Source organism: Schistocerca americana, chromosome 2 (genome assembly GCF_021461395.2).
Source record: "Schistocerca americana isolate TAMUIC-IGC-003095 chromosome 2, iqSchAmer2.1, whole genome shotgun sequence".
Taxonomy (NCBI): domain Eukaryota; kingdom Metazoa; phylum Arthropoda; class Insecta; order Orthoptera; family Acrididae; genus Schistocerca; species Schistocerca americana.
Genome location: NC_060120.1, coordinates 370,528,009 through 370,555,344, shown reverse-complemented (window position 1 = coordinate 370,555,344; position 27,336 = coordinate 370,528,009). Strand labels below are relative to the sequence as shown.

General features: G+C 41.4%; 1 protein-coding gene across 4 annotated transcripts in view; it reads right to left on the bottom strand.

Moving 5' to 3' along the window:
- Window positions 1-27,336, bottom strand: part of LOC124596381 (prominin-like protein) — a 527,082-nt gene that overhangs the window by 199,762 nt on the left and 299,984 nt on the right. For all 4 annotated transcript variants that reach the window (XM_047135497.1, XM_047135496.1, XM_047135495.1 and 1 more), the window contains one exon: window positions 26,819-26,885. In XM_047135497.1, coding sequence (XP_046991453.1) covers window positions 26,819-26,885 — 67 coding nt within the window. The remainder of the gene's footprint in view (window positions 1-26,818; window positions 26,886-27,336) is intronic.

The window sequence follows — 27,336 nt, the reverse complement described above, 5'->3', positions numbered from 1 at the left end:
GACCCTTCTTGAAGACTGGGACTATCTGTGCTCTTTTCCAATCATTTGGAACCCTCCGTTCCTCTAGAGACTTGCGGTACACGGCTGTTAGAAGGGGGGCAAGTTCTTTCGCGTACTCTGTGTAGAATCGAATTGGTATCCCGTCAGGTCCAGTGGACTTTCCTCTATTGAGTGATTCCAGTTGCTTTTCTATTCCTTGGACACTTATTTCGATGTCAGCCATTTTTTCGTTTGTGCGAGGATTTAGAGAAGGAACTGCAGTGCGGTCTTCCTCTGTGAAGCAGCTTTGGAAAAAGGTGTTTAGTATTTCAGCTTTACGCGTGTCATCCTCTGTTTCAATGCCATCATCATCCCGTAGTGTCTGGATATGCTGTTTCGAGCCACTTACTGATTTAACGTAAGACCAGAACTTCCTAGGATTTTCTGTCAAGTCGGTACATAGAATTTTACTTTCGAATTCAATGACCGCTTCACGCATAGCCCTCCTTACGCTAACTTTGACATCGTTTAGCTTCTGTTTGTCTGAGAGGTTTTGGCTGCGTTTAAACTTGGAGTGGAGCTCTCTTTGCTTTCGCAGTAGTTTCCTAACTTTGTTGTTGTACCACGGTGGGTTTTTCCCGTCCCTCACAGTTTTACTCGGCACGTACCTGTCTAAAACGCATTTTACGATTGCCTTGAACTTTTTCCATAAACACTCAACATTGTCAGTGTCGGAACAGAAATTTTCGTTTTGATCTGTTAGGTAGTCTGAAATCTGCCTCCTATTACTCTTGCTAAACAGATAAACCTTCCTCCCTTTTTTTATATTCCTATTAACTTCCATATTCAGGGATGCTGCAACGGCCTTATGATCACTGATTCCCTGCTCTGTACATACAGATTCGAAAAGTTCGGGTCTGTTTGTTATCAGTAGGTCCAATATGTTATCTCCACGAGTCGGTTCTCTGTTTAATTGCTCGAGGTAATTTTCGGATAGTGCACTCAGTATAATGTCACTCGATGCTCTGTCCCTACCACCCGTCCTAAACATCTGAGTGTCCCAGTCTATATCTGGTAAATTGAAATCTCCACCTAAGACTATAACATGCTGAGAAAATTTATGTGAAATGTATTCCAAATTTTCTCTCAGTTGTTCTGCCACTAATGCTGCTGAGTCGGGAGGTCGGTAAAAGGAGCCAATTATTAACCTAGTTCGGTTGTTTAGTGTAACCTCCACCCATAATAATTCACAGGAACTATCCACTTCTACTTCACTACAGGATAAACTACTACTAACAGCGATGAACACTCCACCACCGGTTGCATGCAATCTATCCTTTCTAAACACCGTCTGTACCTTTGTAAAAATTTCGGCAGAATTTATCTCTGGCTTAAGCCAGCTTTCTGTACCTATAACGATTTCAGCTTCGGTGCTTTCTATCAGCGCTTGAAGTTCCGGTACTTTACCAACGCAGCTTCGACAGTTGACAATTAGAATACCGATTGCTGCTTGTTCCCCGCATGTCCTGACTTTGCCCCGCACCCGTTGAGGCTGTTGCCCTTTCTGTACTTGCCCAAGGCCATCTAACCTAAAAAACCGCCCAGCCCACGCCACACAACCCCTGCTACCCGTGTAGCCGCTTGTTGCGTGTAGTGGACTCCTGACCTATCCAGCGGAACCCGAAACCCCACCACCCTATGGCGCAAGTCGAGGAATCTGCAGCCCACACGGTCGCAGAACCGTCTCAGCCTCTGATTCAGACCCTCCACTCGGCTCTGTACCAAAGGTCCGCAGTCAGTCCTGTCGACGATGCTGCAGATGGTGAGCTCTGCTTTCATCCCGCTAGCGAGACTGGCAGTCTTCACCAAATCAGATAGCCGCCGGAAGCCAGAGAGGATTTCCTCGGATCCATAGCGACACACATCATTGGTGCCGACATGAGCGACCACCTGCAGATGGGTGCACCCTGTACCCTTCATGGCATCCGGAAGGACCCTTTCCACATCTGGAATGACTCCCCCCGGTATGCACACGGAGTGCACATTGGTTTTCTTCCCAGTCTTAAAACAGTGCAACCCATTTTGAAACTCTGCTCTAACAAGTGCCAACAATAACTAAAATGAAATGTTTCTATCTTGATCATGACAGCTGACACTACAGGGAGTACCACAGGTGATAGACGCCACGACTGAGAGATCTGATGAAAAAGAAATTTATTCTGCTTATTACGGACATGAAACTACACAACTGAGTAGAATTACTGTCCTGTAAATGAATATGCAAGTGGAGAATACTCAGCCACACAGTTTCTAGGCGCATCCACAAAGCATCAACTGTGGCTGCAAGAGGACCTGAACAAACAAGCTGTCGACCGACTACATCACAGACATGCTCATTATGGGTGTTAGACGAATGCCCAGAACAGGGAAGCAGTGGTACTGTCATTCTTCCAAGAAGACTTGCACATTTCTCGCTTCGTGCGGCTGAGTATTGTCCTGCTGAAATATGGCATATGGAATAGCCTGCAAGAGGGGCAATGCCTCAGGCTGTAAGACCTCCCTGATATAGCAGCAGCTGTTCAGGTTCCCCTCAAGACACAGGAGGTGAGAACCTGTGTTATAGGCAATGATGCCCCAAACCATCATACTTGGCGTTTGTCCGCTACGGCGATCAACAATACAATCTGCCTGATTACTTCGCTACAGTGGCATCAAACATGTTTGCAGTTTGTAGGACAAGTTGAAGGAGGACTCATCCTAAAACACAACGTTTTGCCACTCAGCACACAAGTGTTGGCATTTACACATCCATTGCAGACTCCGGCATTGGTATGTTCTGGTCACTGGAAGTCAATGCAATGGTATGCATGTCGCCAGTCAGCCTGCCAAAGATGATGTCGAACCATCAACACAGACATGTTGACACCTATTGCAGTGCTCCAATGTCGTGCCAATACTAGGGATGAAGCTGTTCTGTTCGTTAAGGCCAAGTGGATAAGATAGCAGTCATCTTTCGCTGTGGTCACACTGTGCCATCCGATACCCTGTTGGCACTGTGTATGGCCATCTTCTCTACACTGGTTCCACATATGCCTCACTGTCGATGTAGCATGCCGTGTACAGGCCACAACATCATGGAATGACATACATGCATCACAGCCCAATCATTCTGCCCCATTTGAATGCAGTCATATGTCGATATTCCACCTTGTGATGTCAGCGAGGCATAGTGGCACTTGGTTCTGCATTTCCACTTTGTATGATGGCTCTGCACTGACTGACTGCTGCATAACACTGGCCTGTCCGGTCACACAAGAGATGGCACTGTTGGGCCTACGTGCATACAACCTCTCTCCCTTTAAATCACTTATTGTGGTTCCACTGTCCTACACATCCTCTTATTGTGGCATATTGCACACAATTGCTACTGAGTGTTTCACATTTTACAAACAGTAGTGTATAAATGTTCCTGCACGACCACAGCTTATAAGCTAAATCACAGCCGTGGCTGCTTCAATAGATTAAATCGTCATCTTACACAATACAGCATTTTTAAAAGCTTAAGGTATAGGCTTTTAATTCATTGATATTTCTCTCATTATGTTGTTTTCAGCAACTGAAAGAGCTTCCGTAATCACAATCCTTGTTTAGAACCTTGGAGTCAACACATGCAAGATACAATTATTTAACTTCAAAATAACACTGTTCAACAAATACATCAAAAAATTAGATCAAATATCGTAAACATATTTATAATTAAGTGAAACATGTTTTACTATTCAGTGTGTGTCAGAGTACACTTTCATACAGTGTTACAATACCATGCACATTAATGTCTCACTTTTTCTTTACAAACTATTCATACATATGTAATCTGTTTCTGTGAAATTCTGTAGATGAAACCAGAAAATTTTGTCTACAGGGTTTCATTGGAATCATCTTTAGGGATTTAAACACGAAAAAAAAACTACATCTAAATTTTTTTTGCAGTCTTCATTTCTGCTGGGCCTTGTCAGTGGTTGTTCAGGTTGCCAGGAGGCAGCAGATGGGGTAGTAGGAATTCTGTATTTCAAAGATCCAGGCATGAGGAGCCTAGCTACACTATCAATAAACATGGCTCAGCAGGTTGGCACTGGAATCTAGAGGGGAGAGCATCATTAGTCTCCAGAATGAGATTTTCACTCTGGAGCGGAGTGTGTGCTGATACGAAACTTCCTGGCAGATTAAAACTGTGTGCCGGACTGAGACTCGAACTCGGGACCTTCGCCTTTCACGGGCAAGTGCTCTACCGATAGAGCTACCCAAGCACGACTCACGCCCCATCCTCACAGCTTCTGCCAGTACCTCGCCTCCTACCTTGCAAACTTTTCAGAAGCTCTTCTGCGAACCTTGCAGAACCAGCACTCCTGTCGGTAGAGCACTTGCCCGTGAAAGGCAAAGGTCCTGAGTTTGAGTCTCGGTCCGGCACACAGTTTTAATCTGCCAGGAAGTTTCAGCATCATTAGTGGTTCACGCCTCCAAGCATATGTCAATGAACTCCCCAAATAATTGCGACTGCTGCTAACACCCGATCACTTTATCAAGAGCTACCCAGGATCCACATGACACTGAGCAACAGAATTGGATTTGGAAACAGTTATTCTGCTAGACAATGTCCCATTGCTGTCTGGTATTTTCCATGTGGACTAATTGTGACCTGTCTGTAGTCCACACTGTTGTTTGTGGGCATGCGAGTAATAGACCAAATAACATGTAGTTTTTGTAGGTTTTGGCAACTACAACAGGTGGATGGGAGTGGTGTGTGTGTGTGTGTGTGTGTGTGTGTGTGTGTGTGTGTGTGTGTGTGTGTGTAGGGGGCATGGAGGCAGGGAGGGGGGGGGGGGTTTAATAGGGCAAGAAGGTGTTGGGAGGTGTCGCAGCGGCCCCTTATCAGTTAGAGGGCCTGCACAACAGACAAGCAAGATGGGCTGCCAAACTCCTTTCAAGAGCTCAGATAGAAACCTTGCCAACGGATGTAAACAATAACAGGCTCTCAATATAAACACGGAACTACACTCCTGGAAATTGAAATAAGAACACTGTGAATTCATTGTCCCAGGAAGGGGAAACTTTATTGACACATTCCTGGGGTCAGATACATCACATGATCACACTGACAGAACCACAGGCACATAGACACAGGCAACAGAGCATGCACAATGACGGCACTAGTACAGTGTATATCCACCTTTCGCAGCAATGCAGGCTGCTATTCTCCCATGGAGACGATCGTAGAGATGCTGGAGGTAGTCCTGTGGAATGGCTTGCCATGCCATTTCCACCTGGCGCCTCAGTTGGACCAGCGTTCGTGCTGGACGTGCAGACCGCGTGAGACGACGCTTCATCCAGTCCCAAACATGCCCAATGGGGGACAGATCCGGAGATCTTGCTGGCCAGGGTAGTTGACTTACACCTTCTAGAGCACGTTGGGTGGCACGGGATACATGCGGACGTGCATTGTCCTGTTGGAACAGCAAGTTCCCTTGCCGGTCTAGGAATGGTAGAACGATGGGTTCGATGACGGTTTGGATGTACCGTGCACTATTCAGTGTCCCCTCGACGATCACCAGTGGTGTACGGCCAGTGTAGGAGATCGCTCCCCACACCATGGTGCCGGGTGTTGGCCCTGTGTGCCTCGGTCGTATGCAGTCCTGATTGTGGCGCTCACCTGCACGGCGCCAAACACGCATACGACCATCATTGGCACCAAGGCAGAAGCGACTCTCATCGCTGAAGACGACACGTCTCCATTCGTCCCTCCATTCACGCCTGTCGCGACACCACTGGAGGCGGGCTGCACGATGTTGGGACGTGAGCGGAAGACGGCCTAACGGTGTGCGGGACCGTAGCCCAGCTTCATGGAGACGGTTGCGAATGGTCCTCGCCGATACCCCAGGAGCAACAGTGTCCCTAATTTGCTGGGAAGTGGCGGTGCGGTCCCCTACGGCACTGCGTAGGATCCTACGGTCTTGGCGTGCATCCGTGCGTCGCTGCGGTCCGGTCCCAGGTCGACGGGCACGTGCACCTTCCGCCGACCACTGGCGACAACATCGATGTACTGTGGAGACCTCACGCCCCACGTGTTGAGCAATTCGGCGGTACGTCCACCCGGCCTCCCGCATGCCCACTATACGCCCTCGCTCAAAGTCCGTCAACTGCACATACGGTTCACGTCCACGCTGTCGCGGCATGCTACCAGTGTTAAAGACTGCGGTGGAGCTCCGTATGCCACGGCAAACTGGCTGACACTGACGGCGGCGGTGCACAAATGCTGCACAGCTAGCGCCATTCGACGGCCAACACCGCGGTTCCTGGTGTGTCCGCTGTGCCGTGCGTGTGATCATTGCTTGTACAGCCCTCTCGCAGTGTCCGGAGCAAGTATGGTGGGTCTGACACACCGGTGTCAATGTGTTCTTTTTTCCATTTCCAGGAGTGTATTTCGCCAGATGACATGTGACACGTTCCACCAATTGGAACTCAAGTGATTCATGCAGCACTCCGCCAACTCGGCATTATAAGCAATGCCGGACAGTCAGACTGGCAATGTTTACTTACAGATATAACAGCTCTGGCCAGTACTTATGCCGGCTCTAGCATAGTAAACACTTGTCGTAGCATTCAGAGTAGATTTTGGTCATTATTTTCTTTCATTGCCCTGTATTCTTATCTGGTTTTGCTACCACAAGAATTGTGGGGTTTTCTTCTTGTTCTTGTTTCTTTTTTTTTTAAATTAGTGCATGCCAAAAAGGCAGTTTTCTTTAATTATAACGAACTTGACTGTTAGTTCTTTCCTGCTGACTGCAGGACACTACAGGAGGTAATGGAAGGCAACAGAGGGGAAGGCAGGTGGTTATCAATTATCATCTGAAAATTACTGAAAAAAATGAAAAGTTACAAACATAAAAGTAACAACAGGGACCAGTGACTAGCAGCATTTGAGTATTGTGGATTATGAACAAAAGGTTTGCTGGAGGGTCATTTCTCACTCAATAGTTTAGTGGAGCTGATAATGGGATGCATTATCAAGTGGCAAAGGAACTGAAGGGGACCAGTGACCTCGCTGTTTGGTCCTCTCATCCAAATCAACCAACCAACCAACCAAGTGAAGCAACTGGTCGAGTTGAAGAAGCCACAGGTGGTGTGTTGTGGACAGGTTGTTCAGGAACTGAGTGGCTGAATCTGCAACTAGCCACAGTTTGAGAGCAATCAACTGTGCTGGAACCCAAGTGCACCTTAACCACATTAAATGAATGGTTTTATTCTCTTTCTCATTATCAACTGTTAATTATCACAACATAAATATATTATGTTATCTTCTGACAGATCATATGTTCATGTTTAATCTATAGCAAATAAATTTCTGAAATAGTCTTCGTAGCAAGATTGGATGAAGTACGATGCTCTGCAAAACTTAAGGATGAGATAGATATTAATAGCTTAGCGGAAATGAATGAAAGTGCAGGATCACCACCTTCACAACATGAGGCAGTTGAAGGTACGAGAAAAAGAAATTGGGTGTCAATCAGCAAACAGTTATGATGCACTGTGGTGGAGGGTCTTCATTACAAAATGGCTTGGATACAACATTTGAATGACTTCATATGGGCGGAATTATCAGTGAACTGGAAGTAAGGTGATGGGTCTTCTACAGCAGCAGATTACCGTAACATTGTACAACAGGTGAGAAGGGACCCACTTCAAATAGCAGGTGCAATTACAGCCTCATTTAACAGGAGTGCAAGGCATGAAATTTCACACTCCACAGTGGCATGGGGATGGTCTCTCTGCACGAGGACCAGTATGTTGTGTTCTGCTGACACCTGCACATTGATGGCACCATCTGCGATGGTGACAGGAGCACAGGAATTAGACCAAAAAGAGCAAATTCAGTCTGGATAGTTGTTCTGGACATACCTTCACATGGTAAGGGGTGGGGACATAAAATAAAACCAACAACACTGTCTAACATTATCGGTTTGGTGATCTAGGCGTTATTGGGACGAAAGGCATAAATTTGCATAGGTGTACTGATCTCCAAATCTTTGAACATGGTACACTCTCCAGTCGCTGTTATTGTGACATGGTACTCCTTCACAATGTGTGTATTCAGGGCTGAAAACTGCCCTGATTTCATTTTTATGAATGACAATACACAACCGCATCAAACAGTGCAGATGGAGCTTTTTGAATAAGAGGATATTTGACAAATGGACTGGCCTGTCCATTATCTAGACTTAAAATCCTACTGAACAAGTGTGAGATGTATTGAGGCACCAATGACCATCCAGCATTTGGCAACAGCACTGGTGGAGAATAACTCTTATTAACCTTATGGGCAGCATGGAGCACATTGCATAGCATGTATTGCCGTACACAGTGAAAACAAACCATATTAAAAACCACGTCTCACCTTTCGTAATGTCCAGGGGATCATCACGAATCACAGTGACTTCATCGTTGTTATTGACCTTGAATAAAAGTGTCATTTCTGTTTGTCTCATATTTATTTCGGTTGTTTTCTGTACTACACTGCAGCAGTTCTTTCAACACTACATGATAAAAAGTATCCAGACACCTGGCTGAAAATGACTTACAAGGTCGTGGCGCCCTTCATCGGTAATGCTGGAATTCAATATGGTGTTGGCCCACCCTTAGACTTGACAGCTTCCGCTCTCGCATGTATACATTCAATCAGGTGCTGAAAGGTTTCTTGGGGAATGGCAGCCCATTTTTCATGGAGTGCTGCACTGAGGAGAGGTATCAATGTTGGTCAGTGAGGTCTGGCATGAGGTCGGCACTCCAAAACATCACAAATGTGTTCTAAAGGATTCAGGTCAGGACTACGCAGGCCAGTCCATTACAGGGATGTTACTGTCATGAAACCACTCTGACACAGGCTGTGCATTGTGAGCAGGCGCTCTATCGTGTTGAAAGATGCAATCACCATCCCCGAATTGCTCTTCGACAGTGGGGGAAGCAAGAAGGTGCTTAAAACATTAACATAGGCCTGTGTTATAATAATGCCACCCAAAACGACAAGGGGTCGTAACACCACTGCCTTTGAATTTTACTGTTGGCATTACACATGCTGGCAGATGATCACATTGTGTACCATGATTCGTCACTCCACACAACGTTTTCCATTATCCAGTCGTCCAATGTTTACGCTCCTTACACCCCAAGCGAGGCATAGTTTGGCATTTACCGGTGTGATGTGTGGCTTATAAGCACCTGCTCAACCATGAAATTCAAGTTTTCTCACCTCCTGCCTAACTGTCATAGTACTTGCAGTGGATCCTGATGCAGTTTGGAATTCCTGTGTGATGGTCTGGACAGATGTCTGCCTATTACACATTACGACACTCTTCAACTGTCGGCGGTCTCTGTCAGTCAACAGACGAGGTCGACCTGTACGTTTTTGTGCTGTATGTGTCCCTTCACGTTTCCACTTTATTATCACATCGGAAACAGTGTACTTATGGATGTTTAGGAGTGTGGGAATCTCGCATACACTACTGACACCCAATCACCTGACCACATTCGAAGTCCTTCCGACAATCTTTAATCTGGAAAAATGGGAAAAAATAATTTTCAGTGTTACATCTGAAATGACTTCTTATCACCTGCAGAAAATATTTCATTGCTTTTACTGGACTCTTGACTGGGACATAACACCATCCCTGTCTTTTGGAGTGTGACAAAAGACTTAACATAATTTGGATGACACTCAAAACTAATATGACTTTTTGTGATAAATAAACAAGGAACTGTTTCATTGTTAGAAAAATATACAGTATTCAAAAATTATGATAGTAACTGTGAACAGGAACTGTTATAAAATATTTAATTTCAACAAATTCAAGTCCCAAATGATAGAAGTCATATGTGATGTATCATCATACACTGCACTGACTTTCTATCCACTGCAAGTCACTTCCATACAAATTACAACTGCAACAGTTTAGCTGACAGTATGAACTGCAAGTTATTCAAAAAATTAATGATTTGAGACATTTCTGCTACAATTTGAATGCTTAATATCCATGTCTGTGCACTTTGGATTTCATGCTATGTGGTGCTACATTCTCTTGTCACAGCTGCAGCTGCTTATTCACTGATTTCTGCACCAGGCAGAAAGGGCTGTACAAACCACAGTTACAATCAGTTCTTCAAGTGGCAAAAATGAATAACTTCAATATTTTTAAAACAAATTCTGACAGTGCATTTCTTTTGGTGTATTCTTCCTGTGTGAAAAATTACCAGGTAGGTTTCAACATATCAGAGTGGGCCATTCCTTGTGAGTTTTCTTTGGCACAATGATGTTTCATGTTCAATCTTTTAGATGTAAATTACCAAATAAGCACTGCAGAAACCTAAATATCAAAGCATTTCCATTAATGTGTGCTAGCACCATAATTTTTACAAATAATTTTCACGGGAAGACGTCTATGTGCTGGAAAACTATTTGGAAATATACCATTGCATTTTATGCACATAAACTAATTAAAATTTCCTTGTGAAACCTTCAAAACCAAATAATCAATGCTTCCAGATATGTTTATAACGTATGTTATGTTTTTAATTTTGATACTTCACTCACTAAACTGATACTACAGCACCTGAAACCTCTGAAATCTATGAGTTTGTCATGACAGTAAGTATTATTTTTATATATTTTATCCATCCTCCTTTCTGATCTGCAGGGTAATGAGCCATGGTAGCACTTGAAAAATGTGGGAAAGGTGACAAAATATTTGAAAAATGATGATTAAAAGGTGACAAATTATTTCTAAGAACAGATCTGGTACAAATAAATTGTTTTCATTTATAATCACCTACCAAAAATGTTGGTTCAGACATTAACAAATCTCTCTATTGTGACTCAAGATGGAGTATGGTCATTTTTTTCCTTCATAAATATTCACTAATATATGCAAAATGCATTGGTAATCGTAATTCACAAACAAAATCTACATCACATTTTTACAACCAATGACACTATACACTTCAATACTGGAAAAAGATCAAGAAAATATTTTTCAGTTATTGTTTCTTACGAATTTTCATAAACAATGAAGTAATTGTAATAGACTTTCTTTTCTCAAGATTTTCCACTTCCCTTTCTTTCACTCTTTCTTCCACTTTCATGCACTCTCAAATCATACCCTGAACCAACTTTGCTGCCTTTAAATCATTTTCTGAGGACTCTGTTGAGTTTCGCTGAGAACTGAGAGAAGTTCTTCTGATGCCTCTATATACAGTCAGTGTTCTTAAGAGCTGTGAGTCAATGGACACAAAGAGAAAACATGGGCATCATCTCACAACATTCCTCGCACTCAAAACACTGTTTAAAAAATCTTTTGGCCATTGCATAACCTTGTCTTCTAATGCTGGCTTCGAAACAGAATATCATGTACTCTCTATTTCTGCATTTCCATGGGAAATTATAGGAGAAGCCTTAACAACTTTTGGAAAATTTGGATACTTTAACTCAATGGGTGATCAGTTTCATTTTGAGACACGCTGCTTCCAGTAATTGTTATTTCCTTTCATTATCTAAAGCTGCATCACCTTTTTTTAGACTGAAGAACCTTCCACTCATCAAATGAGAAAGCCCACCAGATATCAATCGGCATCACTTCTGCAATCATTAATATGTCATTGCAGCCTCTGCTCTTTACCGTATTTACTCGAATCTAAGCCGTACTTTTTTATCCGCTTTTTGTACTCCAAAAGACTGCCTGCGGCTTAGAATCGAGTGCAGAGTAAGCGGAAGTTCTGAAAAATGTTGGTAGGTGGCGCCACAACTAACTACTGCCGTCAAATATACGTAGCGCTACACAGGCATGCTTGTGTAGACTCAAAGATAAATACTGGCGCCAAAACCTCTGCGCCAGTAAATAAATTAAAAGAAAAGGTAGAAGAATGTAAACATTATGCCATGTATTCTTTCGTATTTGCTGCTATTTCATTTTAAATCCTGTCTGCCTAATAAACTAGGAAACTAGAGTGAGACACCAGCAAGCGCGGAAGAATATACGTATCATGTCATTATTATATTCGTATTATTCTTATGCTGGATAGTGATACAGTCAGAAATGAAGCACGGCAACTGACTAGATTTTTAAATCTAAGATGACTCTAATTTCTATGCAGAATGTTATGTACTAAACAGGCGTCTGCAAGGATTTTCAAACGGAGAAAAATTTTTGCTAAACTCTCGTTCAGAACATCTATCGTATGCAGTCTATTATTTGGTTCTTGTTGATCATTATCAAAGAAAGCAACAGTGTAAGTAATAACAAATAGCAGTCTCTTGTCATTCTTTTGCTTATGTGACAATTCCTCTCTTATTTTTATTGTAAGCGGCGGTAGCGCGCACAAAAGCAAGCCATGCCTCGAGCGGCGATAGGTCGTAAACACTCTTTATCAGAATCCGACAAACAATGGATGGCACAGTACAATAATGCATTTTCAGCTTAGAGTGACGTAAACACCAATAACAAAGAGAACGGCACTGATCTGATTAAAGCAAAATAAGCGATCGATTTAAACCACACAAAACATTTAAAAAAGGAAGGGTACCCTTATAAATACGGACTGAGCACCTGACACATACCAATGGCTACTTGATTAAGCTTAAATGTTAAGCTTACGACTCGAACCAAACTACTGTAGCTGTATATTCATCCATTCGACCTAAATTGTGTCTCATGTTACAATGGACCAACTTTGTTTCAATTTGGAGGTGCGGTCTAAAACTTTGCTCTCCCCCTTGAATTTCGAGTCTCAAATTTCAGGTGCGGCTTAGATTCGGGAAAATTTTTTCCCTTGCTTTCGAGTCTCATTTTTCAGGTGCGGCTTAGATTCGAGTGCGGCTTAGATTTGAGTGAATACGGTATTCTTTCTTTGGCATTAAAAACCAAAAGCTTTTCAGTGGTGCACTTGATAGGCACATCTTTTCAACTACATATTTGCACTCTACAATGTAATGTTTTCTGGACATTCTTTAGAAACCATAACTTCTCTCGTTCTTACAGGTTATTCACCTCTTCAGATAATCACTTGCTAACAACTAGTTGTTCAAGAGGAAGCAGATTATCCAACATACAGAGAGCATTATGAAGAACTTCACAAACATTCTCAATTTTTCTCAAAGCAGAAACCTTCAAACCACGAGCCAAAAAGTTTGAAGTATGTTTTCTATTTCTGTATGCATCTTCTGGATCAAATGTGTTTGGCTTTGAAAATATTGTGTGAACTTACTGAATACATTTGGAGATGAGATTATGAAATGAAGTTCTGTTTTTATTTAAGGTTTCTTTAAAGCACTTACAATGATATTGAAGAATTTGGACTGAACAGTAGCAGAATTGTTTTTTTAGAGACATATGCTTAAAGTAAGTAATATTGAATACCATTCCACTGTTATAAAATCCTACTGATTGGAGGTCCTAAAGTACGTCACCTTGTTGTATGCCTCAAAAACTTGTGATGTGGAGTGTTACCGAGTTCTTTCAAATTCTTCCCAGCAAACAGACAAACCATCGAAATAACATTAACTACGGACCAGAGATTCAGACACTTCTTCATCTTAACACTCCAAAGCCTTTACATACCCATTACGCACTGTATAAATTTTGCACATTCAGATATTTGTAAGTTGTCTGCCTTGGGTCTCCTTGACATCAGTATCTGAAAGCCGAAACACTTTTTTATTGACATTAGGTCCATCTGATCCCGGTGTAAGGCATTTATTTAGGGACAAGTTGTCTTCAGAAAGTGCTTCACACTATTTCTGATGCAATGTTTCACCATGTGCTATGCCGATGAAGAAAGTTCTTAGGTGAAGCGTTACTCAACACTTACACTCTGACAATATGGTAATGGCTGTTTGTAATTCTTATTTTATCTTTAATGTTGGTAGTTTCATCAAAATTCAATGTGTAATTTGATGAACATTCTCCTCCTAACATGTGGTCCCAGAAATATGGTGCCAGTCCACCAGTTATTAGATATCTCAATTTCTTAAGCAAAAGTGGAAAATGTTGAGCAACACAGTAAGGAATCATCATCTTAAAAATGTTACAAATATCATTTCATGAAACCACAGAGTAATTGGAAATCGCCAATTTCATTGTCCAGATCAATTCAGCAGTGCAGGAACTATCCTTAGTACACAACATCTGTATTGTTGGCATACATACTGAACTTGAAGATTGTCTCTGATCTGGAAGTTCTAAATGTAACTTCTAAATGTAGTTTTCAAAATATCTGCCTCTTCTAGCCAATAACTGCAGAATTTTTATTTTCCCATCTCGAAAAGTTTATTTTCAAAACTGAACAGAAGCAGTTGTAATACAGGAGTATTTGACACTAATACTAACTGCATAAAATATAAACACACACTTAACACATCACAAAGAAACAATCTATCTCATATTTCAGAAGACACCTTTCTTTCAGTGTTCACTTTTAATAACATTTAGAAAATACCTCACAGTATATTTTAGAGCATTCTAATGATCATAGTGCCTGCATCTGCCAACTTGCCTCCATTCTGCACAAAAAGCTTCAAGTTCTCCTCCCTAAGCAGACAAAACTTTTCTTTTTTCTTTTTTTTTTGCCATATTATAGCTCTGTGGAAAACACAAGCACTTACACAGTCCTTCACACTGATCTGATCGAACTCAGAAACATAGCACTGTGGTCAACTGCCTCAAACTTGAGTTCTAATCTGTAACACATTGTAGCTTGCTGATTTTTTTCACCAGTCTTTACATCAGTCTTTTGTATCTCAAGCACTTTTCTTCTACTGCACAGCTTTGAGACAAGCATAACATCAGCATTTCAGTCTGTCCTTTAGTTCTGGCATGTTGCATCTGCTCCTACGAAGTGGTATTGCAGGTGACCCATGGCTATGTAGCCAGAGGAACAAGTTTGGGATTGAATACCAATTGCAGACATAAGGAGTCCCTGTTCCAATTACAGCATAGGGAGTGTGTCCCCATTCCGAATATGGCTTCATAGCGTTCCCCAAAAACCACTTTGACTGTCACACAGCATAATATTTTTATTTTGCTAACTTACTTTGTTTGGACAGAATATACTTCTTGAAACACAACTGCCCTTTGACCAACAACAGACTTGTCAATGCAGAGCTTTTTATAGGAATGAACCCACTATGGAATGTTATAAAACATTTACATTTGTTGGAAGGGTTCTGGTAAAGTGCACCTACAAACGAAACACAATACTACTCTGATCAGTATTAGACTATTATTCCAGCATTTTGAGTCCTTATCAAGAAAGCAACACAACAGAAATTGAACTAATTTACAGATGTGTTGATAAGATCATAATAAGTAAGACTCCTTGGAAGAAAGACAACAAAGTAATTATGAAATCCTATGGGGATAATTTAGATAATCAGAATCTGAATATGACTGTGTGATCATTCCGATGCCACCATCACATATTTAGTATGGATCATGAGAATAAAATAAGGTAGAGGCATTCAGACAGATTTTCCCTTGCTCAACATGTGAATGGAAAAAGACAGCAAACGAATAACGTTGGTACAAAAGGCCCTTTGCCGAGCACTGTGAAGTGGCTTGCACAGTGCATATGCAAATGTTGAGAATGGCTGATTCTTGCATAAATGCCCTCCTCATAAATAAAATCTTTTCTTTCATCTACTGTAGACTCCATGCGTCTCGTGTTACAAATATTAGGGAAAAATGATGTAAGGCTGGAATCTTTGCCCATCTGTAGTTGAATTGTCCAAAACCATGCACAAATGGGCAAAAAATCATCTTTCTTCCAGTCAAACATGCCACTAAAGCATGCTCTTTTTCCATTCATTTCACTCTCTTTCACAATATTCCAGATCTAAAGAATTTTCATCTCTTCTAGATACAGAAGGATGTGTTGTCAAAGTTGATTTATACAGGCCAGGGCTTTTAGATCACGATTCTGTCGAGAAATCATCACGATCATTGCAATTAAAGGGTTCATTCTCAGTGCTGCTTCTAGTGAAAATCTCCAAGATTTCTTCCTCTATACTTGCATGGCAGCGCACCATTTTCAAATCTTTGTCAACAGCCAATAATTAAAAACAAAGATGAAATCAGCAATACGAGAACCCATGACCAAATGCACACAGTCACTCCAACTGAGCAGCCCAAATTTTGAACAGCTATTTGGTATTCAGACTTAAAATACAACTCTGTGAATTAACACATGCAGAACATGCATGTACCTGAGAATACTGCATCTTAATAGGTCTGAAATACATAGGGGTCAACAATGCGGCACATATAAAAGAGCCTAGAGCATCTGGCAAAAGGAACACATCTAGATCACCTGGGGACAGGAGCAGCGATATCCATTAACATGTTCAGATCAGTCAGAGGATTTATTACACTATCCCACCAATTTATTTGCCAGCACCACACTGCTGTTATTGGTGCATTTCATTTCATGCTCACAGATGAGGCTGAGTAAAGGAGACAACTGATTTAGCTGGCTGCCTGAGTTGGGTGTAACTCATCTGTTCTTTAAATATCAGCCCAATAGTAGTAGACTTTTCTCACTCAATATCCGATACATTTGAGTTGTTGTTACTTCCACCACATTATAAATATAGTTGGTGGTAGATGATTTCCACTTCCAGTGCTCTAATTGCTCCAAAGTACTTCTGGTGTTTGCAAGAGTTAGTGTTTTGCTCGATTATTGAGAGCCAAACATTAACTGCTGCTTCAGTTGTGATTAATTCTGAGGTACACACACTATTTGTGTGTGCTTAATGATTTTTTTTCCTTTTCTTTTTGCAACATGGGCCATTTATATGCACAACCAATGTCCCTCAAAATTTGTTGTCAATATTAATGCCTTTCCTTCAGTGTTCACTCTCAATAATTTAAGTCATAGAGGATTCTTGTCATCACAGCATCAGCCTCAGGCAATTTCCTTAGATTTGACATTTTGCTTCTGCTGTTAAAGAACCTTCCCCAGACTTTAAAACAGGTACAATAATTTGTGTGGTCACTCTTGATGAATGTAGTTTTCTATCTGTACTGCATTAAAATCCTGCAACAACAGACCATTGTTATGTAATCTTTGTTAAACAGAGAACATTAGATCTTTCCATATCAAAGGAAACATGAATCAGGCTATGGCTTACCCTCAGTAACACTGGTGCTTTTTCTTTTTTTTTTTTTTTATCCTCCTTCAATGAGATTGTGAACTATGGTCATAATAAGACAATTAGCTAATACAGCTCTTAAAGTACAAATATTTTAGCTAGTACTTCCCAATGGATGTGAAGCGGCATTTATTGGCTTCTATTTGACGGATATTTGTTCTCAGGCACTTTGAGACCCTCTTTCTATAATACATTCAATGGAATATGTCTGAGAAGTGAGATGTACATGTATTTGTTCTACTTAATTACAAGTTATTTACAAGTTCTCATTTCCTGATTAGAATATGCTTTTTGGCAAATATAAGCATTAGTATATATTACTATAACATAATAAGTAAGGTTTTGACTCTTTACAGTGCATTTTTAGGAAACATATGTTATTTTGAAATTCCAATACTAGTACACCAGGTCTAGCTTCCCAAGTGAAAAATTCTGTAAATGACTGTCTATAGTCCTTGATCTGATTATATTTTGTAGTGAATAAATGCACTGGTACCTGTTATTATCAAAGAGAATATCTGAAGTTTTACAGTGGATTATATGAAATATCTCAAATTTATTTTGAATTTCCAATAGTTGCATTCTAAGCTTAATTTTTAGAGCAATAAATTCAGATCACTCTTGTTAAATAAACTTATTATATCAAATCTCTTTATACATAAGTAAACACTAATTCATTCAAATGCAAATTATTTATGTTATTACAGTATTAGTTTTTGCTTACATACAACCAACATTATTGAAATCACAATATTTCATTAAGCCTTTCATTTCAAAATCTTTCACTACTAGTGGAAAGTGTGCAAGATGCTGTAGGGTAGTGAGAATCAATATTTAATGTACATCTTGTGGGAAACAATTTCATAAGGGGGGAAGGGGAGGGGTGCAGTAAGGATATCATTGGGAATGCCAGAGAGGTGTTCTCCTGGAAGTGCATGGTACGCAGAAGGAATAATTTGATCAAGAAATGGGAAGGAGAAAAAGGCACAGATGGATGAAGCAAACAAAGAATTGCTAAAGATTATGGAAGACAGGAGGTAGGTTGGAAACTGATAGGTGGAAGAAAGGCACAGAGAAAGAGGACAATGTCTGAGTTTCATTGTGGGAGGGAAAGGAGTTTCAGCAACTGCCATGACTGCCAAAGATAAATGGAGAAGTGTCTCACATAAAAATACACCGGTGTCCAAAATTATAGCTACAAACTGCTATTTCCCCTTCCTGTGCCTAATTCAGGATATAATCATACAAACTGTTGACAGATGTCTGTATGATTATGTTCTGCACTGAAGGTGGCATCCCAGTCAATCGATAACCACGCTAACAATGACGTCAGGGCACCAATCAAATGTGCCTGGTACACAGTCACAGATGGTGCAGTTTGGCACAGAGAAGATGCTTATCAGACTCTTTGCTACTTACAGTATACGAAGACTGGTAGCAGGACAGTCACAAACTCATGTGACCTGATGGTTTAACGTGAATCATTCCATTGTTTCTCACATGTGATGACAGTTTGTAGAGACTGAAACTGAACCCCAAAGACCAGAGCAGGGCCGACGACATGTGACACCAGAAAGAGAGGAATGTTACTTGCCTGTGAGGGCATGACAGTACTACCTAGTACTGCACAGCAACTTGCATTTGACCTCACAGCATCCATCAGAAGAGTAATATCGAGGCAAAAGGTGTGCAGAAGACTTCGGCAGAGTGGCCTTTATTGTCAGAGACCTGCTGTTTATATACCTCTGATGCCTCTTTACAAAAGGGAATGTCTAGAGTGGAGTCGTCAACATGTTACCTGGAAGGTTGAACAGTTGGCCAATGTTCGTTTCAAAGATGAGTCCTGATTTGGTCTGGAGAGTGATTCTCGATGGATTCACATCTTGAGGGAATGTGGAACATGATTTTGGATCTAAACATTGTGGAAAGAGACCAATGCTGAGGAGGATCGCTTATGGTGTGGGCACGGACAATGTTGACCACTCGAACACCTCCCACAAAAGTGTGTGATCAGCAAGGTTTAACTACTGCCAGGTGTTGTGACGAGATCTTGGGGCCTCATGTGGTTGTTGAGCAGTGCTGTGGGAACAGACTTCGTATTGATGGGCAATAATGCTTGATCTCACCATTTCCTTTTTGTTAGATTGTCAACGGTTTCTTAAATAATTCATGCCTTTTGTAATCCATAACAGAAGTTTCCAAACACTTCTTTTTTTCCTCCTCTCCTGATGCAGATGCAATAATGTCCATAGCATCTCCACCAAGTTTACAGGTTTAGACAGTAGTAGTTTACCATTGATTTACCATTTTCTGTCACCAGAAAGAAATTATACGTTGCAATCTACTTAAGCATCTTTTAGGAGGACTTTTTTTTAAGTTTCAGGAATTTTGCCTATGACATCCTTCTTACGGGTGTATCAATTTTTCACAGATGCTGTCATGCTTGTGTATTGAAAATCAATAATTTATGTCGAGTGACTATGCATAAATACTCACAAATTTAATCATGGTAGAGATTGACATTTCAGGTCTATTACCAGCTTCTTTTGAAGAATGAAAGCTAGCGTGGCTGTGTAATCCATATTTACACATTTACGGTACCTAAAACACCTTTTCAACAAGTCAAACTTGTTACATTCCATTCTTATCACTGTATTTACTCGAATCTAAGCCGCACTTTTTTTCCGGTTTTTGTAATCCAAAAAACCATCTGCGGCTTACAATTGAGTCCAAAGTAAGCGGAAGTCCTGAAAAATGTTGGTAGGTGTCGCCAGCAACTAACTTCTGTCGTCAAATATATGTAGCACTACTCAGGTATGCTTTGCAGGCACAAAGATAAATTACTGGCGTCAAAACCTCTGCATCAGTAAATAAATTAAAAGAAAAGGTAGAAGAATGTAAACATTATGCCATGTATTCTTTTGTGTTTGCTGCTATCTCATTTAAATCCTGCCTGCCTAATAAACTACGAAACTAGAGTGAGACAACAGCAAACGCGGAAGAATATACATATCATGTCATGTTTACATTCGTATTATTCTTATGCTGAATAGCGATACAGTCAGAAATGAAGCATGGCGACTGACTAGATTAGATGACTCTCATTTCTGTGCAGAATGTAATGTACTAAAGAGGTGTCTGCAAAGATTTTCAAACAGAGAATAATTTTCGCTAATATCTCATTCAGAACATCATCTATCATACGCAGTCTATTATTCGGTTCTCGTTGATCATTATCGAAGAAAGCAGCACTGTAAGTAACAACAAATAGCAGTTTCTGTTTTGTTTCCCTTATGAGATAATTCCTCTTTTTTTTTTTTTTTTATTGTAAGCCGTGGTAGCGCGCACAAAAGCAAGCCATGCTGAGAGCGGCGACAGGCCGTAAACACTCATTATCAGAATGCGACAAACAATGCGTGACACCTTACAGAAATACATTTTCAGCTTATAGTGACATAAGCCCCTATAACAAAGGGCTGAACGGAAGGCCTCTCCAGTTTGTATGACGAACCAGTTTCAGGCTCTGTCTCAGGCTGATACTGATCTTCGGCCAGACATGGCTGCTTGTCCTGTTCCAGAGGCTGCCCCTCAGTCTGCAAGATCTGGGAGGTCGCAGAGGGTGGGCTTACTGGTAGTTGGGAGCTCCAACGTCAGGTACGTAATGGGACCTCTTAGGGATATGGCAGCAAGAGAGGGGAAGAAAACCATGTGCATACCAGGGAGAGTCATCCCAGATGTGGAAAGGGTCCTTCCGGATGCCATGAAGGGTACAGGGTGCACCCATCTGCAGGTGGTCGCTCATGTCGGCACCAATGATGTGTGTCGCTATGAATCGGAGGAAATCCTCTCTGGCTTCCGGCGGCTATTTGATTTGGTAAAGACTGCCAGTCTCGCCAGCGGGATGAAAGCAGAGCTCACCATCTGCAGCATCGTCGACAGGACTGACTGCGGACCTTTGGTACAGAGCCGAGTGGAGGGACTGAATCAGAGGCTGAGATGGTTCTGCGACCGTGTGGGCTGCAGATTCCTCGACTTGCGCCATAGGGTGGTGGGGTTTCGGGTTCCGCTGGATAGGTCAGGAGTCCACTACATGCTGCAAGCGGCTACACAGGTGGCAGGGGTTGTGTGGCGTGGACTGGGCGGTTTTTTAGGTTAGATGGCCTCGGACAAGTACAGAAAGGGCAGCAGCCTCAAAGGGTGCGGGGCAAAGTCAGGACATGCGGGGACCAAGCAGCAATCAGTATTGTAATTGTAAACTGTCAAAGCTGCATTGGTAAAGTACCGGAACTTCAAGCGCTGATAGAAAGCACCGAAGCTGAAATCATTATAGGTACAGAAAGCTGGCTGAAGCCAGAGATAAATTCTGCCGAAATTTTTACAAAGGCACAGACGGTGTTTAGAAATGATAGATTGCATGCAACCGGTGGTGGCGTGTTTGTTGCTGTTAGTAGTAGTTTATCCTGTAGTGAAGTAGAAGTGGATAGTTCCTGTGAATTATTATGGGTGGAGGTTACACTCAACAACCGAGCTAGGTTAATAGTTGGCTCCTTTTACCAACCTCCCGACTCAGCAGCATTAGTGGCAGAACAACTGAGAGAAAATTTGGAATACATTTCACACAAATTTTCTCAGCATGTTATAGTCTTAGGTGGAGATTTCAATTTACCAGATATAGACTGGGACACTCAGATGTTTAGGACGGGTGGTAGGGACAGAGCATCGAGTGACATTATACTGAGTGCACTATCCGAACATTACCTCAAGCAATTAAACAGAGAACCGACTCGTGGAGATAACATCTTGGACCTACTGATAACAAACATACCCGAACTTTTCGACTCTTTAAGTGCAGAACAGGGAATCAGTGATCATAAGGCCGTTGCAGCATCCCTGAATATGGAAGTTAATAGGAATACAAAAAAAGGGAGGAAGGTTTATCTGTTTAGCAAGAGCAATAGAAGGCAGATTTCAGACTACCTAACAGATCAAAATGAAAATTTCTGTTCCGACACTGACAATGTTGAGTGTTTATGGAAAAAGTTCAAGGCAATCGTAAAATGCGTTTTAGACAGGTACGTGCCGAGTAAAACCGTGAGGGACGGGAAAAACCCACCGTGATTCAACAACAAAGTTAGGAAACTACTGCGAAAGCAAAGAGAGCTTCACTCCAAGTGTAAACACAGCCAAAACCTCTCAGACAAACAGAAGCTAAACGATATCAAAGTCAGCGTAAGGAGGGCTATGCGTGAAGCGTTCAGTGAATTCGAAAGTAAAATTCTATGTACCAACTTGACAGAAAATCCTAGGAAGTTCTGGTCGGACGTTAAATCAGTAAGTGGCTCGAAACAGCATATCCAGACACTACGGGATGATGATGGCATTGAAACAGAGGATGACACGCGTAAAGCTGAAATACTAAACACCTTTTTCCAAAGCTGTTTCACAGAGGAAGACCGCACTGCAGTTCCTTCTCTAAATCCTCGCACAAACGATAAAATGGCTGACATCGAAATAAGTGTCCAAGGAATAGAAAAGCAACTGGAATCACTCAATAGAGGAAAGTCCACTGGACCTGACGGGATACCAATTCGATTCTACACAGAGTACGCGAAAGAACTTGCCCCCTTCCAACAGCCATGTACCGCAAGTCTCTAGAGGAACGGAGGGTTCCAAATGATTGGAAAAGAGCACAGGTAGTCCCAGTCTTCAAGAAGGGTCGTCGAGCAGATGTGCAAAACTATAGACCTATATCTCTGTCGTCGATCTGTTGTAGGTTTTTAGAACATGTTTTTTGCTCGAATATCATGTCGTTTTTGGAAACCCAGAATCTACTATGTAGGAATCAACATGGATTCTGGAAACAGCGATCTTGTGAGACCCAATTCACTTTATTTGTTCATGAGACCCAGAAAATATTAGATACAGGCTCCCAGGTAGATGCTATTTTCCTTGACATCCGGAAGGCGTTCGATACAGTTCCGCACTGTTGCCTGATAAACAAAGTAAGAGCGGACGGAATATCAGACCAGCTGTGTGGCTGGATTGAAGAGTTTTTAGCAAACAGAACACAGCATGTTGTTATCAATGGAGAGATGTCTACAGACATTAAAGTAACCTCTGCCGTGCCACAGGGGAGTGTTATGGGACCATTGCTTTTCACAATATATATAAATGACCTAGTAGATAGTGTCGGAAGTGCCATGAGGCATTTCGCAGATGATGCTGTAGTATACAGAGAAGTTGCAGCATTAGAAAATTGTAGCGAAATGCAAGAAGATCTGCAGCGGATAGGCACTTGGTGCAGGGAGTGGCAACTGACCCTTAACATAGACAAATGTAATGTATTGCAAATACATAGAACGAAGGATCCTTTATTGTATGATTATATGATAGCGGAACACACATTGGTAGCAGTTACTTCTGTAAAATATCTGGGAGTACGCGTGTGGAACGATTTGGAGTGGAATGATCATATAAAATTAATTGTTGGTAAGGTGGGTACCAGGCTGAGATTCACTGGAAGAGTCCTTAGAAAATGTAGTCCATCAACAAAGGAGGTGGCTTACAAAACACTCGTTTGACCTGTACTTGAGTATTGCTCATCAGTGTGGGATCCGTACCAGATCGGGTTGACGGAGGAGATAGAGAAGATCCAAAGAAGAGCGGCGCATTTCATCACAGGGTTATTTGGTAACCATGATAGCGTTACGGAGATGTTTAGCAAACTCAAGTGGCAGACTCTGCAAGAGAGGCGCTCTGCATCGCAGTTTAGCTTGCTCGCCAGGTTTCGAGAGGGTGCGTTTCTGGATGAGGTATTGAATATATTGCTTCCCCCAACTTATACCTCCCGAGGGGATCACGAACGTAAAATTAGAGAGATTCGAGTGCGCACGGAGGCTTTCAGACAGTCGTTCTTCCCGCGAACCATGCACGACTGGAACAGAAAAGGGAGGTAATGACAGTGGCACGTAAAGTGCCCTCCGCCACACACCGTTGGGTGGCTTGCGGACTATATATGTAGATGTAGATGGTAATTATCAGATCAAAGCAAAATAAGCAATCGATTCAAACCAGACGAAGCACGCGAAAAAGGAAGAGTACCCGTATAAATACAGATGGAGCGCCTGACACATAGCAATGGCTACTTGGTAAAGCTTAACTGTTAAGCTTACGACTCAAACCAAACTACTGTAGCTGTATCTTCACCCATTCGACCTCAATTGTGTTTATCACACACTTTTGCTTTGAATGATGATTCCTGTCACATCCCTGAATACTGACCATTCCTTGTGAGGCACCCTGTATAGCTAGATTGACAGCTGATTTTTCACAGGTGTGGCATCGGCACTCTTGCCGTGGATTCACTGTTTAATATCAATAAATTAAAATTCTGCTGTTGAATCTAATATGGCTTTTCAACAGATATTATTTTTAACTACGGTATGTTGATGATTTTCACTTATGGACCATCTGACAGCAACTGAATAAAACACAATTTTAGTGCCATACGCGTTTCGCCTTTATTTTCTGCAAGGCATCATCAGTGGCAGGTTGCAGGTTTTAACTGTTATCAATATATCCACTTACATTAATTACTTTGCAACTTTAAGTACACACAGTATCTTGAAAAGTGACAGGGGAAAGTTAATGCAATATGAATAAAACCAGGAGACATCAAAAACAAGAAAAATAAATATTCTTGAACAATGGAATTTGGTCTAATCAATCTTGCATAAAAGTGTCACCTAGATTCACTTTAGAATTCAAAGCCCTGTTCAGTAATACACCAGGAAAGTCTTTCCTTTCCTTTGAGGAACATCTTTCTACAAGTCACACAGTGAATCTTTTATTACTGGAGTCATTTTATGTACAGTATTCCCTCAGTTGCACACACATTAATTGCAGTCAGAACTTTCTGAATGAGGCCCCTCGAAAAATGAGCTGGAAACACTGAAGCTGGATTGTGAACTGAATGCTTCGAGGAAATGTTAATACCAATTGTCAGGCAGGGAAAGGGACACAGTAAAGATTGCCATCAACATATTTATTCAGGTACATGTCACATACTTCTAATTTTCATCACGTCACTGGATACAGGAAGGGAGTCTTCTATCTAGCTCACTCTCATCGGTTAACCATCTTTCATTCTCAGTATACTACAAAATCCACCTCACAATACCTCCTCCCTTTACTTATATGTACAGGAAAAAATCATTTTGTTTCATGACCAAATTTGCCTTTATTTTCCACCGAACTCTGCACTGTTTTTGGCCGAACTTGGCATTGTTTCTTGCCACAGTCAGTGTTTCTATCTGCCAATTTTAGTGTTTTTTCCCTAATTCTGTTTTTCATGTCAAATTCTGTGTTTGTTTTCATTGTTGTTTTTGCCCAATTCGGTGGTTTTTACCAAATTTGGTGGTGTTTTATCAAATTCAGTGTTTTCTTGTCAAATTTGGTGCTGCTTTTCTTGCCAAATTCAGTGGTGTTTTCTGCCAAGTTCAGTGGAGTTTTTTTTGCTTATGTCATTGAATCAAAGTTCATTATGCAGGAAATTAACTTTTTTCAAGATCTTACATGAAACCCCAAGCCTTGAAGAGATTAGGAGCCAAAATACAGTTTTAACAGTCAGTAGAGTAAATTCTCATCCTTATTTTCATAACATTTTTATACATTGCAAAATAACAATTTTCATAATAGGTCATAAACATCACAAATTCCACATTATTGAGATAAAGACCACTAATTTTGTATTGTTGTTTTTGCGAAACTTTCCTGTTCCTACTTATATGTCTTCCGCTTGTCATCTTGATGCATGCAAAAACTATATGAAAGGACATGGTCACTCGTACAGGTCCAAACACATATCCCACTGTTACATTTGACGACTTGCTCTATCTGTCAGTCAGAGCTAGTACAACATGGGAAAACATTTTTGACTGTCTGCGAGGTGAAGAAAGAAACAAACAAACACAGTGTGATGGAAGTTTTATGACATTACATTCAATGCAGAAAATCAGTATATCAGATGACATCTAAAAATAAAACAGAAAAATTCAGTGTTCACCGGAATTAGGGTCAACAAGAATTCACATCCACGAGATCACATATTTTTATAAATTGTACGATTGTGGGTAGGGTGAAATTGGAAGGCTAGTTGCTAGGCTAGTGGTGTTTAACGTCCCGTCGACAATATAGGTATATTAGAGATGGAGCGCAAGCTCGGGTTAGGGAAGGATGGGGAAGGAAATCGGCCGTGCCCTTTCAAAGGAACCATCCCGGTATTTGCCTGAAACGATTTCGGAAAATCACGGAAAACCTTAATCAGGATGGCCGGAGACGGGATTGAACCATCGTCCTCCCGAATGCGAGTCCAGTGTGCTAACCACTGCGCCACCTCGCTCGGTGAAATTGGAAACTTTATGTTTTCTAGCCAAATATCATGACTTAAGTCATCAAGCAATGGCAACATACACAAAACAACATCCACAAAGGGAACTCAGCGTAGTTACAGTGTTCCATTTTGTAAAATATAAGGAAAATAAATAAATAAATAAAAAATAAAAAACAAAGAAAAACATGACAAGTGATACTTACAACTCAAAGCTTTGCTGACTGTTTCCTGAAGCTCTTCATAATTTGTTACCAACAAAGTGCTGACTTCCTGGAAAAAGAGCCACCATTTTAGTTGTACACCACAACAATTGATTTATCACCCCCCTTGCCCCAGAAAACACACACACACACACACACACACACACACACACACACACACACACACAGAGAGAGAGAGAGAGAGAGAGAGAGAGAGATCCAATGGTAACAGAAACTGAAAAAATAATAAGCCAAATAATGCCACCAGCAGCACATTTATTTTAACAAAACTAGGAAGTTTCACTGTCAGAACAGCCAGTCTTATATTGAATGTAAGTGTGGGGCAGGGCAACAGTGATGGCAAAGCTGCCACCAATCGTCGTTTAAACAGGTTTGAATATCATCATTATTTACGCTGCATATGTCTGGTACACATTAATGAATCAGACTTTTTGCTACTGTATTCAGAGACAGGTACAGTACTATGAGGCTCAAGAGCAGGCTTGCAGCAGACTCCTAAG